The sequence below is a fragment of the Pteropus medius genome, unplaced genomic scaffold (assembly GCF_902729225.1).
Source record: "Pteropus medius unplaced genomic scaffold, Ma_sr-lr_union100, whole genome shotgun sequence".
NCBI lineage: Eukaryota > Metazoa > Chordata > Mammalia > Chiroptera > Pteropodidae > Pteropus > Pteropus medius.
In genome coordinates this window covers 402,235-418,361 of record NW_024346062.1, presented here as the reverse complement: position 1 = coordinate 418,361, position 16,127 = coordinate 402,235, and the positions used below count along the sequence as shown (strand labels likewise).

The 16,127-nt window shown below is 34.5% G+C and overlaps 1 protein-coding gene across 1 annotated transcript in view; it reads left to right on the top strand.

Annotated features, from left to right (window-relative positions):
* The first annotated feature begins 1,006 nt into the window (after positions 1 to 1,006).
* WDR41 (WD repeat domain 41) overlaps positions 1,007 to 16,127 on the top strand; it is a 44,233-nt gene continuing 29,112 nt past the window's right edge. The window contains exons 1-4 of the mRNA XM_039874883.1: positions 1,007 to 1,357; positions 3,420 to 3,535; positions 13,139 to 13,187; positions 14,345 to 14,476. Coding sequence (XP_039730817.1) covers positions 1,307 to 1,357; positions 3,420 to 3,535; positions 13,139 to 13,187; positions 14,345 to 14,476 — 348 coding nt within the window. The 5' untranslated portion in view covers positions 1,007 to 1,306. The remainder of the gene's footprint in view (positions 1,358 to 3,419; positions 3,536 to 13,138; positions 13,188 to 14,344; positions 14,477 to 16,127) is intronic.

Here is a 16,127-nt window from a genome sequence, read left to right as displayed (position 1 = left end):
CCTGCCCATAACCAACATACCTTAGAGTGTATGGCCCTTCTTTATTGGTGTCTAGTACATTTGCCTTGATCCTAGAATGTCGTGATTTTATGTGATTGCTTTTTGAATCTCTAGTGCATCTGTGCCCAATACATGTTTATTGATTGGTTGGAATACTTGTGGTAGGCTCTCTATAAGAATTTACTGCTAGGATCCTCATTTGAACCTAACAATCACATATGCAAATATATGTATGAACATTTATAGACATAATGTATAAGTAGTTCCTAGATCAGTGATTCTCAAACGTTGTTACTCATCACAACTGAGGAACTTTCTCCAAACTCCGATTCCTATGTTCTAACTATAGAGATTGTTTTAATAAGTCTGGGTGGGAGCCAGGAATGTATATTTTTCAAAAAGCCTCCTGGGTAATTCTGATATGCAGCCAGAGTAGAGAACTACAACTCTTGGACTACCTAAGGAAATCTAGTAGTCAAAATAGAGGAATGAAGTGTCTTCTGTTCTTTAGGGAGATTCTGGGTTAGATGGTATAGCATACAGTCAGGAGCACTAGTTTTGGAGTTTAGAGGTTAGGTTCCAATCTCATGGTAGCCACTTCCTAGCTGTTAGCCTTTGACAAACTACCTAGTCTTTCAGAGCTTCGGTTTCTTTATAAGATAGGGACTACAGGGTTACCCTGAGGATTTATGTAGCACTTTAGTACGGTACGTGTATTACGGCACACAAAAAATGGCCAGATTTATTCTGGTGTACACATGTGTCTCTGGATTAGTCTGGATGAAGAAGTCTACTGAAGTACATCTTCTTCAGCTAGCTCTTTAGGAAACCAGGAAGCGATTTCCTGGTCTCCCAGCCAAGTGAAGGATGCAAAAGCCATCTAAGAGGAAGGGGAGTATTGGTACACACCTGCTTGCTAGGCTCGGGTGCTACGCTCGGTGCGTCCACTAGGGGCCGCTCCAGCTACCCAAGCTCAACGCGCAAACTAGGCGACGCCCCCGCGCGTGCTCACTCAGGGCTGCGCGGGCCTCTGAACTCCCGCTGCCGCTTTAAGCTTTCGGCTGCTGCTCCCAACGTGGCTATCTCAAGCCAAGCCTCTGTGGCTGGGTACGGCAGCGCTGTGGGGACAAAAACTTCCCAGGCCTGTGGGCTCTGCTTTGCACCGCTTCATTTGGTGGGCAGATCTGGGGTGGCAATTATTAGCGTCTCCACTGCTCTGCTACCTGAGAGGTAGGAGGAGGCTGAGCCCGGCGCAGAGTTCCGGCTGACAGGGCCCTGAGCCCAGCGAGACGCCGTTGTTACCCGGATGTTGCGATGGCTGATTGGGGGAGGCCGAGAGCCTCAGGGACTGGCCGAGGTAAACCCCCAGGTGGAGCCTGCCTGCCCGCCCCTGCAGAGGCGTCTGTCTGAGCCTGGCTGCGGGGTCGGGAATATGGGGACCCGGGTGGGGGCGGGGCTTATGTGTTGGGGAGGCTCCGCGGCTACTCTGCTCTCCGTCTTCCTAAGACCCTGAGAATTAAATACAGTATCTCTCTTCCAAGAGGTGAGGAAACTGAAGCTCATGTGGTTCAGCTACAGGCTCAAGGACACTCAGCTAGTCTTCTCACTGCTTAAAACAATCTCATTTCAATTTTAAAAAAGTATCTTACTTAACAAACGCTGACTGCAACTTCATACTTTTGGTTTATTTGAACTGGTGTCACTTCCCCAAATCAACTGTTGCTTGCTCAGGAGATATAAATCGATTTTTTTTTTAACCTAATAATGAAAAAGATATAATTATTTTCAAAATTAATAATTTACCTCAAAGTCAAGAAAGTGATCTTCTAATTAAATGCTTTTTGGTTCTGTAGACAGGCTTTCTTCATGGGCCTGAATAATTGAATAGACTGTAATGAGAGTTATATTTGAAATGTTGCAAATAAAGTAGTTTTGGAACCTTAAAAGTGCTGGGGTCTGGAATTTATTTCATATGCCACCAAAGACTAGAATTTGTGTTGAAGTCCCTTTTACTTCTCATAAGAACTATTTTGTTAAAAATAAAAAACTTGGATGGTTGTGAGTCAGCAGCCTTACTTCTCAGTCTTAACTTCCTCATATCTTTGCAGTTGAGGCATATTACCTATTTTTTTTAAAAAAAGTATTTCTTATTTGAAATTAGGCTTATTTTAGATAGACTGAAATTCTAAAGATTATGGAAGAACTGAGAAATTGAGTAGTCCGTATTTGATGAATCATAGACTTCGATTAATTCTGCCTTGCCTGGCAACCTTTCATTTGGGGGAAGTGGTATATATAGTTTTCAGATTTCTCACTTTTGCTTTTCTCATCAGTAACACTGCTAGAAGGGACATGGGATAAATAAAAAAAATTACTGCTTTGGGGGCAGATTTTGTTTTGACATTTATGCATGTTAAGTTTTACGCTTCATGTAAAAGTACTTCAGTTGTATAACTGCTGTGAATTTGTGCATTATTACAGTCAATGATTTTTCCTAATTTATGCAAGAACTTTGAATCCAGGCTTCTAGTTTAAGCAGTGTTTCTCTGCTGGGATAATTTTAACTCTTAGGGGACATTTGGCAATCACAATTTGAGATGGGAGTGAATTTCTTTTGGCATCTAATGTGTAGAAACCAGGGATGCTGCTGAGCACCCTGCAGTACACAGGACAGCCCTTAACAACAAAGAATATCATCTAAATGTCAATAGTATCAAGTTTGAAAAACTGCAGTTTTTAGGTTAAGAACAGAGGTTTTATGAAATAGTGTTGGGTTTGACTACAGAAATGGGGTTAATAAGCCCTACCTTATAGAATTATTGAGTTATATGCCGTGTGTGCCTTGCACGGTGTTTGGCATACAGGCTGCTACCCAATACTCTGTAAATGTTAATAGTTATCACATTATTGTCCAAAGTTGGATTCATTTAATTCATTGACTCTTTTATTCCTTCATTCATTCTTCAAACATATAATTAGTGCCTATAATGGGCTAGACAATTTTTAGTCTATATTGTATTTTACTCCTTTGACTTACAGTTTTGTTTCTGCCAAGTTTCAATGGAGAAACACCCATTCTAATATTGAGTTGGATTGGCCCATTAATTTTTTAGATCAGGTTTATCGAGGTATAATTTCCATAAAATAAAATTCACCCTTTCTGCAAATTCTTTGAGACTTGAAAATAATAAAATTTATGGTGTGGATTTGTGGTAAGAGAAATGTTTTTTGTTAAATTGGCAGTCATTTTATTTTAGGGAAAATAATATGTAGTATTAGAACATGATATCTTATAGCTTTTTAAATCTTATATTCTTAGATGTATACCATGCAATCTTTATTCCAATATGGCTTTATCATAAAGCATTTTATCTCTTTTTCTCTTTTTTGTTTTGGCTTTTTTTCCCCCTCAATACAAGAAATCTCCTTTACAGACAATAGGTGAAGAACAAACCCAGAACCCCTATACTGAACTGCATGTACTGAAAGCTCATCATGATATTGTACGATTTCTGGTACAGTTAGATGACTACAGGTAAGAAACTCTGGTTGTCCAGTTGACTCTTATTTGGAAAGAGTTTTTAGGGAATTTCATATTAAAACAACTTCAAAATTAACTCATCTTTTCTAAAAATTTAAAACTGATCATTAGTAACATTTAGTAGAAATTGATCTCTGCATCTTGACAAAATATGTATTTCAAGTCTTTTTTGCTCAGAAGTCAGGGTGTCATATTTGGTGATTAGATGGTTATTTTTGTTTGAGTTTTTTTTTGACAACTCGTATTTTTGTTAGTTTAGAGAAATGTATGACTTTAAAATTTGGGTGAGGTTAAAACTATGTTAAGGTGAATCTAAATTTAATAAACACATATGGGAAATGTTTAAATATCAGGTACCTATGAGGAATGTGCTTTTTTAGTGGAAGGTAAGTATTTAATCTGAATTTTTTATTATTGATAAAAAACCCCTTTAAAATCAATATTATTCAGCATAGGGAGTAGAGTCAGTCATATTGTAATAACTATTTTTGTTGACAGATGGTTACTGGAATTATTGTGATCACTGTAAGATATTTAAATGTTGAATCACTGTGTCGTACACCTGAAACTAATATAAAATTGTGTGTCAAAAATTAAAAATTAAAAAAGTACATTATTTTGTACTTCCTTGCTAACATGTATAATATTGTGTTTAATATACTTGCAAATAGAGATAAAAGTGTGTAGGTCATAGGACTGTAGATTTAGCTTATTACTGATCTGTATATCTGTTTTTTGAAGACTTAACTATGTGCTTATTCTTTGTAACATATATCACAATGACAATTATACAACTACATAATTGTGTAACTATTTGGTATTTATCATCCCCTATAGAACATAAACTTCATGAGAGTGGAAGCCATATTTTTCTTATTCACCACACTATCCTTAGTACATGGCACAGTGCCTTACATGTAGCAGGTAATTAATAGATAGTTAAATGAATTAATGAGTCCTCAGACTAGTAAGTGTACATGTTAATTCCCTAACCCCACTTCTGTTGTCCTGATCAATTCTTCCACTATCATCTCTAATTGTCTCTTGCCTTTGATACTGTCCTTTTTTTTTCATTTTTATTTTTGACTCCATAGGTGATTGCTACTGTGATTATTCCTAATTCTGACAGTCTCTTCTGATGTCTATTAACCTGTCTTCTCTCTGCTTTTATTATGTCTTTAGTATTTAGTTGCTCTTCCCATGTGCAATGCAATTCTACTACTACCTAGAATTAGGTCAGATTTTACAGGTTATGTCACAGCCCTGCACAACACTCCCTCAACCTCAGTCACCAACTGCAATCTCTGCCGTTTCTAGGCACCCACACTTCTGACCAACTGGCTATACATTACCTTTACCCCTTCAGGTTTGACAGTTCACTAGAATGACGGACAGAACTCAGGAAAGCACTGTACTTATGATTACAGTTTTATTATAAATGATATAATTGGGACCAGCCAAATGAAGAGGCCCATAGGGCAAGGTCTGGTTGGGTCCCACATGCAAACTCTGTGTCCTCAGGATTCATCACCCTTCAGAACATCAGTGTGTATCACTAACAGGAAAGCTTACTCAAGCTTTGGGCATCCTGAGTTCTTATTGGGATTTCATACATAGGGATGATTAAATCATTCACCACATGATTGAACACAATTCTAGCACTCCCCTGTTCCCCGCCATCCCAGTTTGGAGGTCAGGCTGGTATCTATGACTTAAAAGCCCCAACTCTCTAATTACATGGTTGTATTTCCCACATGGCCAGCCCTATCCTTAAATTGTGTAGGGGCCCACCATGAGTCATCCCATTAGCATAAACTCAGGCGACATTTGAGGGGCCCACCTTCCAGAAACCAAAGACAAAATCCAGCCAAATTATTATACAACAACATGCTCTTCACCTTTGCCTGAAAAAATTTGCCTCATATATATATTACTAGCTTATCAACATTATTTTACTGTTGTGATATAAGCCAACCAATCAATAACATGTTAACCACAGTATAATAACCTTCAGCCTTTTTGGTAATATTTGTTGTAGTTTGTCATAAGAGATACTCTATTTAGTCATATCTTTGAAACTAAACATCTCTGGGAAGATAGAATATTAGGCGGCTAAAATTTTCTTGTACCATATTTTATCATAGTAAATTGCTAGATAAATTAAAAATATCCCAAATAACTTCTTACACCATAATCATTAATGTTTGGGCCTTAAGGAGTCCTCAGATCATTTTGTCTAAGAAAGTTAAATAAAAAATATACAGTATACTTTTAGAATGTGGTCTTTAAATTTTTATATAGATTAACTGTTAAGATTCCATGTTCATTGCTGTCTGTCCTCCAAAATGTCTTCTTGGCTATTTTTATTACATAGAAGAAGAATCTTCTGAAAAGGTTATTTTATAATGATCATTGTCCAAAAGCTGACATTTGATTATATTTTTCCCCACAGTGGTGTTTGTGTATATTTCAGTTGTTCAGTGATACAGTAAATGTTCTGTAAAAAGTAAAAAAGCTATAAATGATTGTATCAGTTATCTATTACTCTGTCAAATATCACCCCAAACTTAGTGGTTTAAAGTAGCCACTATATATTTAGATCACTATCTTAGCTCACTGTTTTGCAGTATGGCAATTGGGGCTAGGCCTCAGTTGGGTAGGTTTTTTTTTTTTTTAATCTGCACCAGGATCAACTGATCTTGGTTAGGTTCACTTATACATCTATGGTCAACAGGTAGAATTGTTGGAGCTAGCTGGTTCACAGTGGTCACAGCTGGGGTGACTGGAGGTCTCTGTGTGGTTGCTCAAGTGCATGTTCACATAGTGATCATGGAGTTCTAATACCAGCAAAAGGGCAAGCCCAATGTAAAACTTTTCAAGTCTCTGTTTGTATCACGTTTGTTGCTATTTCATTGGCTGAAGCAAGTCAGGAGCTGTCACAAATTCAGTAAGTGGATAAATAAACTTACCTCTTGATGGGAGAAAGAACTATGTCCTGTTGCAAATGGTGGCATAGGGAGGGAGAATCATTTGTGGCCATGATTGCTATCTATCACAGTGAAATCTAAATGTCCAGAATAGATGAAAAAGCCTACTTTTTGGCTTTTGCAGTAAAGTGAAGATATTGCTACATGAATCACATTTAATTCTTTGTACTTAAGTCATCACTATGTCCATATTTCCATATAACCAGGTATAAAGTTTTTCAATCAGTCACAGACCTATAGAACTTGTGTTTTGTTTTAAAAAATTCAATTCTATAAGGTACTGATAAAAATAAAAGAGTCATTATTGGTAGCAAAGACATAAAAAATCTACCAACTATATAAATATTTATTATAAACAAGCGCTCAACATATCCTTAATAGTTTAGAATTATCTTTACCATTGCATATGTATATTATTTATGCATTGTCAAATTACCAAATACCTTAAATATTTTATCATTATAGTTTTTATGTTTTTTTTAGTTCTGTAGACATTCTGGGTTTTTTTGTCGGCTGCTATAATCCAGGTTTCACGCTTCAGATCTTTAGATAATATCAGTTTATTGAGAATTTTGCAGAAGGATTTTCTTGTTTTCTTGGTGGCTCAGCTAAAATCAGTGAGTGGAAAATTTTCTCAGATTGGTTTTTGAAGATACCAGATAAATCCTGTATAACCTAACAGACAGCTGCCTTTTCTTTTCTTCTTTAGTATTTCTTAAACATGAAGTGAGGGTCATATTGATTGGGAGATCACTAAAGAAGGCTAAGCCTCAGCAAGAGTCTTCCAGAAAATGGACTGTGCTAAAATTGCATGTAACACTCTAGTATCTGACACATTAAACTAAACTGAGTTCATAACACATTTTAAGAATAGTTTTCTCTGTTGCTCATTTGACCATTCCTTGCTACTCCAGGAAACAGACAAGGTTATGTAGGATGGTGATCATGACTGGAAAAGAATCAGGTGACCCATGAAATGCCAGACTGGAGAACAAAATGTGCCCCTAGGATGGCTAGTGAAGCTGTATATTCACAAGACAAACTAAACAAACTCAGTATGGTATGACAGTTCACTAACAACAAATAATATGTTACATCTTTAAGAAAATATTCTTAAGCTAAGAGTAACTTTTTCACTAACATTCGGAGAAAAGAAATCAATAGTCAAGATGATTTAGATCCTCCTAATACCTGGGCTCCCTGAGAAGCAGACAATAAAATGGAGTTAAGCATGCAGAAGATTTATTGGAAACATCAATGAAGGGAAAAGAATAGAGGCAGGATTGGACAAGGGAAGCTGTCTCAGACTATGATGCAGTTGTGACAAAATCTCTGTAAGCCCAGTGGGGAGCTCAGGAGGAAAGAATGCCCTTTAGAGCTCCTCACTCCTCCTTCAGAGGAGTCTGCTTTGGGTGGAAATAACATAACTTTTTGCCCTACTTTGCTTAGTCATTGGCTGAGGCTCAACCAAGAACGTGTCCCTGGCTTCCACCACTTTGCTTAATCACAGTGGCTGGGGGCCAACTGTGATAGTATGATTTTGGCTTGAAGGCCGAAATGGACCCTGAAGTCAGCAGCTGGAGGCAGATAACCACATTCCTCACAGCTGGGCAACTAGTCTTCTATGTAAGGGATATCTGTAAATCAAGATCTATACTGCCTTTTCTATACAAACTTTATCTTGGGATCAGTAATAATTGATGAGAGGAAATTTCTCTTTATAGAAGAATTCAAAGAATCAGAGAATTGGAATATTGTAATTTTGCAGCCTCTAATAGAATAACAAATTTAGGCAATGGCAATTAACATTACACACACACACACACACACACACACACACACACACACACACACAGCATCGCCCCGCCCTGCACCCCCGACCACCAGAAATTATATTTCCTGGTGGACTATACAAATTGGCTATGAAGTGGCCTTACCAAACAGTCAAATTTGAATCTGATTCAGTCTCTAGATCTATTTATCAGAAATACAAGGGACAGAGGTGTTTGTTAAATGATAACCCAGGAAGGTAGCTAGCAAAATCCAGACTGTGAGAACTGTAAAACAAACTCTTAATTGCAAGGAAAAAATTATGAAGAATCCATAGAATAAAAGAAACTTTGGAGATATATTGACCAGTTACAATGTATAAACCTTATTTAGATCCTGATTCTACTAAAAAACTGAGACAATCAGAAGAATTTGATCACTGATTGGGTATGTGGTGACATTAAGGAATTAAATGTCGTTAACTAGTTGTGATATAAAAGAGTTCTAAAAGATATATACTAAAATATTTACTGATGAAATGAAATATAGTGACTGGGCTTTGCTTCAAAATAACGTGTGGAGGAGGGATTGTTTGTGGTACAGATAAAACAATGCTGACCATGAGTTGATAATTACTGAAGATGGGTGATAAATACCTGAGGATTTTTGTTATACTGCTTCCACTTTTATGTATATTTAAATTCTCCATAATGAAAAGTAAAAAAAAAAAAAAAAGAATGTACATATATTTGTTATAGAGGAAATAAAAATGCCAGTTTAAAAGGTATTTTATTACATAAAATAAAACTTAGATATTATTAGATGCAGAAATTACACAGATGGACCTGAACATATTAGCTTAATAAAGTAATAACTGGCAAAAACTGGATTAAAGAACATGGCATTGGTATGTAACCACAGTAGGTTTCCTAATAACTTCACCCAGAGTTAGGTAGACTTATTCACTGAATCACTGGTGCAGCTGGACATCTGGAAGCCTCTCATTCAGATGCAGGCTTACCTCAAAAACAAAAACAAAGCAGAATGTTCCCTCTCCATGAACAGACAAATCCTCAGACAGAACTCAGAAGAGTCTGAACAGAGCATGCTCCATTCATTCTCTCAAACTCATTGATTAGATCAGTGGAGGAGGGAGAGGCTAGGGATGCTTCTCTAGTAGTAGAAGTTCCTTCGTGGAAACTTGAGCTCAGGGAAACGGAGGTTCCCCCTAATAGAAGTCACAGGAATTTTTTGCTATTCTAATACTTGTAAACTTGATATGTAGTTTAGCTTTGTATTTGTGATTTAGGGGAGGGGAGAATTTACCAAAGGTTTTACTTTTGCAAAGACCATGGGACTCTTCCCAGCTTCATTCTGTTTGTGAACCAAAGAAAGGTCTTAGACATTCAGATATTAAAGTTGTTAGTATTTACATTTTTCTTAATGAAAGAATCAGAGACATTAATGTGTATAGCTCCTGAAAATGCTTTGAAGTTCCTTTCAAGTTCTCTTACAAGTTTCTATTTATATTTCTCTAGTTTTCTTCAAGTAGTTCTAGCATACAACTACTTAGGTAAAAATCTATTCTAAATGAAAGTTTTACTATTTTTCGGTTTTGTTTGGTTTCTGGTATTGTAGTAGCATTTTCAACTTTATTTTAATTGTAAAAAATATACACTATTTTAGTTGCATCATGTATTAGAAAGTACTTGTGGGTTAGATGGGAAGTTAGTTAACCACAGGGATTTTCTATATTGTCATAATAGTCTATATTTTCCCATTGCTTTATGGTTAGGTAGATACTGAATACAGGAAGGTTTAGGTTTATGGGCTTTACTTTTTATTGTGTCCTCTAAGGTTATATTTGCATCTGTAGCACCTTTGACTTGATTGAAATAAATTCACATAAGAACTATTAAATATGCACTTAGGTAATAGACATAGGAATTACTTGTGAAAATATTTTATTGTACAAATCTTAGTGAAGTTTTGCTGTGCTTTGAGCCCATAGTTGGCAAGGATGAGAGTATTTTCTTTGAGATATTCAAAAGGCAAGTGTTTAAAGGGAATGATTTCTATAAATTAGAATAAGTAGAAATGAGATTTCTCAGTGGATACATGATCTGGACCCTGTAGCATTAATTAGTAATATAGACTGTGAACTTTTCAAGGGCAAGAACAGTCTCACTGATCTTTACTCTTAGTGTGTGTGTGTGTGTGTATAATTATTTAGTATTTAATATATAGTTAGTGCTTAAGTATTTTTTGAATGAGTGAATCATTGACTCACAATAAATTAGGTCTCATAATCATAGAGAGAGGATGGAACATTCTAGAAGCTCTGTTAGGGGTCTTTATTAAACCATGCTTCACCTTGTTAAACTTGTTTTCATGCATTTCATTTTTTCTTAGTCATCTAATTATGTAGTCTTAATGAATATTTTTAAAAACTTGGTTTCTAGTTAAGAAAACTTGAAGGATATGCATAAGAATGGGACAGGAGCATGGGAAAAATAAAAGGAACTTATTGTGTGTGGTTTTCTGGGTTTAAAAATTTTCAAATTTCTATTTTTGTTGTGACAATATATTGTACATTAGTAGTGATAAAAAAAGGCAGCAATAGAAATATACAAGAGAATTAAAGGCCTGAATAATCTACCAACTGGGTAATTCTGAGCAATAAAAAATTGACTGTGATTTCATGCATTACTATTGAACATTGTTTAGATTTAACTTTTGTTCACTACTGATTGAATTAAAGTTTGAGGTGAAATGCTTTATACTTCATTTCTAAACTCTCAACTGTTGTTCAATCATCTCTCCTTGTGAACTCATGAGATTCAGACATGATGAAACAATAATGAGGAGTTAAAAATCAAGGTTAGAAAAAAGATATTTTAAACCTGCAGTCTTCTAAAATGGAGAAAAACAATTATGAGAGTTTCAAGAATCAATAGAAATCGATGTTCTGAGTAAGGAAAACCTAAAACTTTGAGTCCTGCCCTCCCACCATCACTATACAAATAAAAAGAAATTAATAGGTCTAGAAACATAAGCCATTGCAGGTTTATGTCTAGCAATTAGTTTTGAAACTCAAGGCATTGATTAGAATTATAATTTAGGAAATGTATGTAATTAAGCATAAGAAATTATATCTAATTTAAAAATTTTAATCTTCAGATCTTTTATATATTTCATTCTGAAATAAGAATAAATGTTAGGCATAGATTTAAAAATAACTGTATAGTTTCTAATTCATTACTTAAGAAGTTTTAAAAGTCCTTTTCATTAAAAAGATATGTAGTTCTATATTAAAATATTATTAACAGACTTTGTCAGACTGTATTTGACCAATTTCCTATCTCCTGGGTAATCTTTTAGCTCCTACAGTAGGCAATGTAATCAAAGGATTTTGAAATGGGTACTGAGTATAGGAATTGTCAGAGCCAGTGAAGACAACAGTTAGTATGGGATTTTGAAACTGAGTATGAGAAATTTGAACTTGAAGCTCAGTTTGGAGTGTTAAGGAAAGTGTTACTTGTCTGTAGTGAGATTTTATGGATCTTATATAGGGGTAAAATTCATGAGAACAGATACTCTCAGAAACAAAGTAATTTTTGTGTCCTAGTGTATCAGTTCTCTACTTTTCCCTGAATGATATATGTATGGCTAACCATGTTTACTTTAGTGAAGACTTTCAGAGCATACCCAGATTTTGTGAAACCTAATAACAATCTTGCAAGGAAGTACAAGTTTTCTAAATGCTGTTGCTGCTAGTGGAGTATTATTAATGGTTGTTAACTCGAAGGAGTCAGTTACATGCACTTCATAGCTGGCTCTCTATAATACCACTTCTTTCTCTCCTATTCAAAAAAGCAAACCTGAATTCAAGTGAATAAAGTCATAGTATGGGAACAACTGGGTATCTGTTTTGTTTCATTAAAGGGTCACTTACAAACTTGTGTACTGCATTAATAACAAATAACTTGATATGCTTACAGTGTGATCGCTGTATGCCACTGTGCTGGGACAGTGCTTAAAAACAGTTCTTTCTTGATTTTATTGTAATGCAGTCACTATGACGAATATTCCTGTGTAACAAGTTATTATTCTTGATAGTGTCACAGATATCTTCCCTACAAAATATAGATGATTGTTTCTTTACGTATAGTGAAGATGGGCAGATAAAGGGGAGCGGTAAGTTATAACTGAGTTCATCAGAGCTCTTTTTTCATGCTATGAAACAAACTTCCCTTTACCTCTTTGCATTTCAGACATTTTCACTAAAAAACAAAACCCTCAAAAAACCCCCAAACCTTCAAAACCAAGAACATGGTATTCATATAAAAAGACTAAAGAGCTAAGAGGGATTAAAAGAGAGATCTTGGCTTTAAATAGTAGATTGAAAATATTTTTACAGATAAAATGATAGAAATAATGAATTTATCTAAGGACATGATTTCTTTGTTCCACTCCTGGACTATCACTTCCTATCAGTGAAGCTGTTCCTCAGCTTGGCTTCATGACACCTAAGTCAGGGTTTAATCATGTCATTTTAAAGTAAGGAAGGACTTTAAAGATCATTTACAGATCTGCATTCTAACATTGCAGTTTATTCATTGTAACACTGTAAATGGTCTCATTTATCTTTGGATTCTCGGTACTTGGCATAAAACCTAGAAGTTATTCCATCAATATTTTGTTAAATCAGCTTAAAGAACTTAATCTGCATTAATATTAGTAAACCAGAATACCATTAATAAGGTTTGATAGTTCTTAGTAATCTTAATACTTAAACATCATTAGTGATTTTTTTTCTTGACCTTTTTTCTCTAACCAGGTTTGCATCTGCTGGTGATGATGGAATTGTAGTTGTGTGGAATGCCCAGGTGTGTATTGATTTTGTGTGGATTGTGTAATAAAGACATGACTGTATAGTTGAGTATGCATTCATAAACACTATCTGGGAATATACCTGCATGTTAGTAGACCAATACTAATACTTGAAAAGGGACAATTAGGATGAATTCATTTAAGATGGGAACCAATATTTCATAATAGAGTTATTTAATTAGGATTTTGTTTCTGAGAAGCAAATACCATATTATGAAAAAAAGTTGTAATCTTATTGAACAAAATTGAAGTTATCAATAACTGTGCAGTGATTCTGAAAATAAATCAAGTGTTGATTTTTGTGGGAGACACAATTTTAAAATTGTTTGATTGCATGATATTACATGCTTCTCATGTTTGAATTTAATAATAATATAATAAAAGGCTTGTTTTTTCCAAAAATATTTAAAGCTTCACCAAATTTCTCCTGGGCCTCTTTTCCTGATCCTTTGATGCTCAAATTATTCTCTTTGAACTATTTATCTTTTCTCTTGTTATCTCTTCGACTCTGTCAGATCCTCATTTTTCAATGGCTCTGCCTGTGATTAAAGCAGTTCTTTAACATTCATGAAATGCTACAACCTTGGAAAGATTTGCAATTTGTTATATTTACATTGTATTTTTGTATGTTTACTACTTGGGAAATCTGTGAGAGACTGATGGATGAAGACTGGATGGGAATAGCTATTACTGTTAAATAGAAAAAGACAGAATGGAGGCTGACGTTATGAGTGGTGGCTATATTACTGTTTGTTGTTTTTATGCTGCCTGTTTTTCCTTCCACAACTTTATAACTGTGGAGACTTAGATAACAAATACTTGGATAATGAAGACTTTCTATTTTTTCCTCTAGATTAAGTTATTGATATTTTTATGCTTAATTTATCCAATTCTTAAAATCATATGGAAAGAATATCCTTTAAATTTCCTATAAAATATGCTATAAATAGTATTTTCTATTAGAAAATAATTAAAATTGTTTATGCTACTCTGTCTGCACCTGTTTAGATTCTTTTTGATTACTTAAATTATAAGATCTAAGTAATTTCAAATAGAGTATATATATTTTCTACATGGCGATTCTTAATGTTGTCATTTAAGATTATTTAAATTGCAAAATATGAACCTATTAACATTTTTATTGATATTTCAGACAGGAGAAAAACTTTTGGAACTCAATGGACACACACAAAAGATAACTGCTCTTATTACATTTCCTTGCTTGGAAAGTTGTGAAGAAAAAAGTCAACTGATCTTGACAGCTTCTGCTGATAAAACAGTTATTATATCCTTAAATCTGGAAGAGAGAGAAATAACTATAGTGACCCAAGGGACCAGTAAATACATTATTAGTCTTTAGCCTCTTGAAGTCAGTCTGTACATTCCTGTTTCGCCGAAATGTTTTGTTCTAGCTTTCATAAGACACTTCTTAAAAGCATTAGGTAACTAAAAAGTATTAGACTGGAAATAGCAGGCTAAGGTTTATTATTGATGGAAACCCCACGACTAAAGCTGTTCCTTCCAGTTACCATTATGTTATGCAAAATGGAGGAAATGGAGAAAGAGGGCTTAAGGATACTCATTATCTCAGTTTGCTTTTGAATTTAGAGAAATAAAGGTGAGTTGGACTGGAGAGTAATTCACAGTTTTTTCAGCTTATTGTACAGCAAAAGAAACTTAATGGTCCCAACCCATAAGAACCTTTTGAGTGACACAGTCTGATAGAAAAATGAATTACCAATTGCTCTATGTTCAATATTAATGTTTAATATTTAAAAATAATTTTTAAAAGTAAGTTATCTTTCTTTTCCTTATACTTTTAATTAAGAATTTAACTAATTAGTAAAGTTTTATAAAGTGCTTATGTGTGCAGGCATTGGTTTTACATATGTTAATTCTTACAATAAATATTTTTATTCTTATTTACCAATAAAGGCAAAGGAGGTTAAGTAACTTTTCCAAGGTCTTGTGGCAAGTGTAGGGCAGAAGGCAAAGCAGTCTGACTGCAGAGTCAGAGTTCTGAACTACTATATAATATTGCCTTTCTAAAATATTTTCCTTAAACAAATTCAGCTCTTTAATATTTGTATGAGGAATTGGATTTGTGAAGGCCATAGCCAAATGTTATGGATAACTGTCATCTTTCATTATCTTTTTCCTAAAGGTATCATATATTAGCTTAAAAAGTCTGTGCTTATTTGAGAATTCTGTTTAAACAGATTCAATCATTAGTGAAGTAAGTTTCAGAGTAAGCCCAAAGGAGTCAGTGTTTCTCAGGCTTCTGTAGTTTATGACATACTTTAAATGAGCTTATCAGCTGAAGTGATTTCTAAACATTGTGAATAGGTGAAAACATTTCAAGAAAAGATTAAATGGGGATAACTATATTTTGGGTGATTACAGTATTACATAAAAAGGGTATAAAATTCACTCATGTTAGAACATTTTTATTACTACTGCTCTATTGAGGCAAATATTTTATGGACTAAGGCTCTATAGTTTTTGTTGTTTTGGTTTCAGCATCACATCAGTATAATCTCTGCAAAAGTAGAATTTAAAATCCTTTTTATTGGACTATTCCTAAGATACTATAATAATATTTTGAGGCAATTATTAAAATTACTGTTATAGTACGGAGATGAGTTGTTGGGACAGTATCAGTATAAACTTCACCTGTAAATGATAGTGTAGTCATTTCTTTTGCTGAATGATATTTCTTGTTAAAAATAATTCTAGACAGTTCTTTTACTCAGATGAATTCTAAATTTACTCTGCTTGGGCCTTCACTATTAACTGAGGGTAGATTTTTAAATTTTTGTCAAGTGATAGGCTTAAAAGTTCACATATACATATGTACTTATACATATTTGATAGGTACATGTCTTCCCAGACATGATGTAAAATTTATATCTTACCATAGGAAATGTGAAAAATTA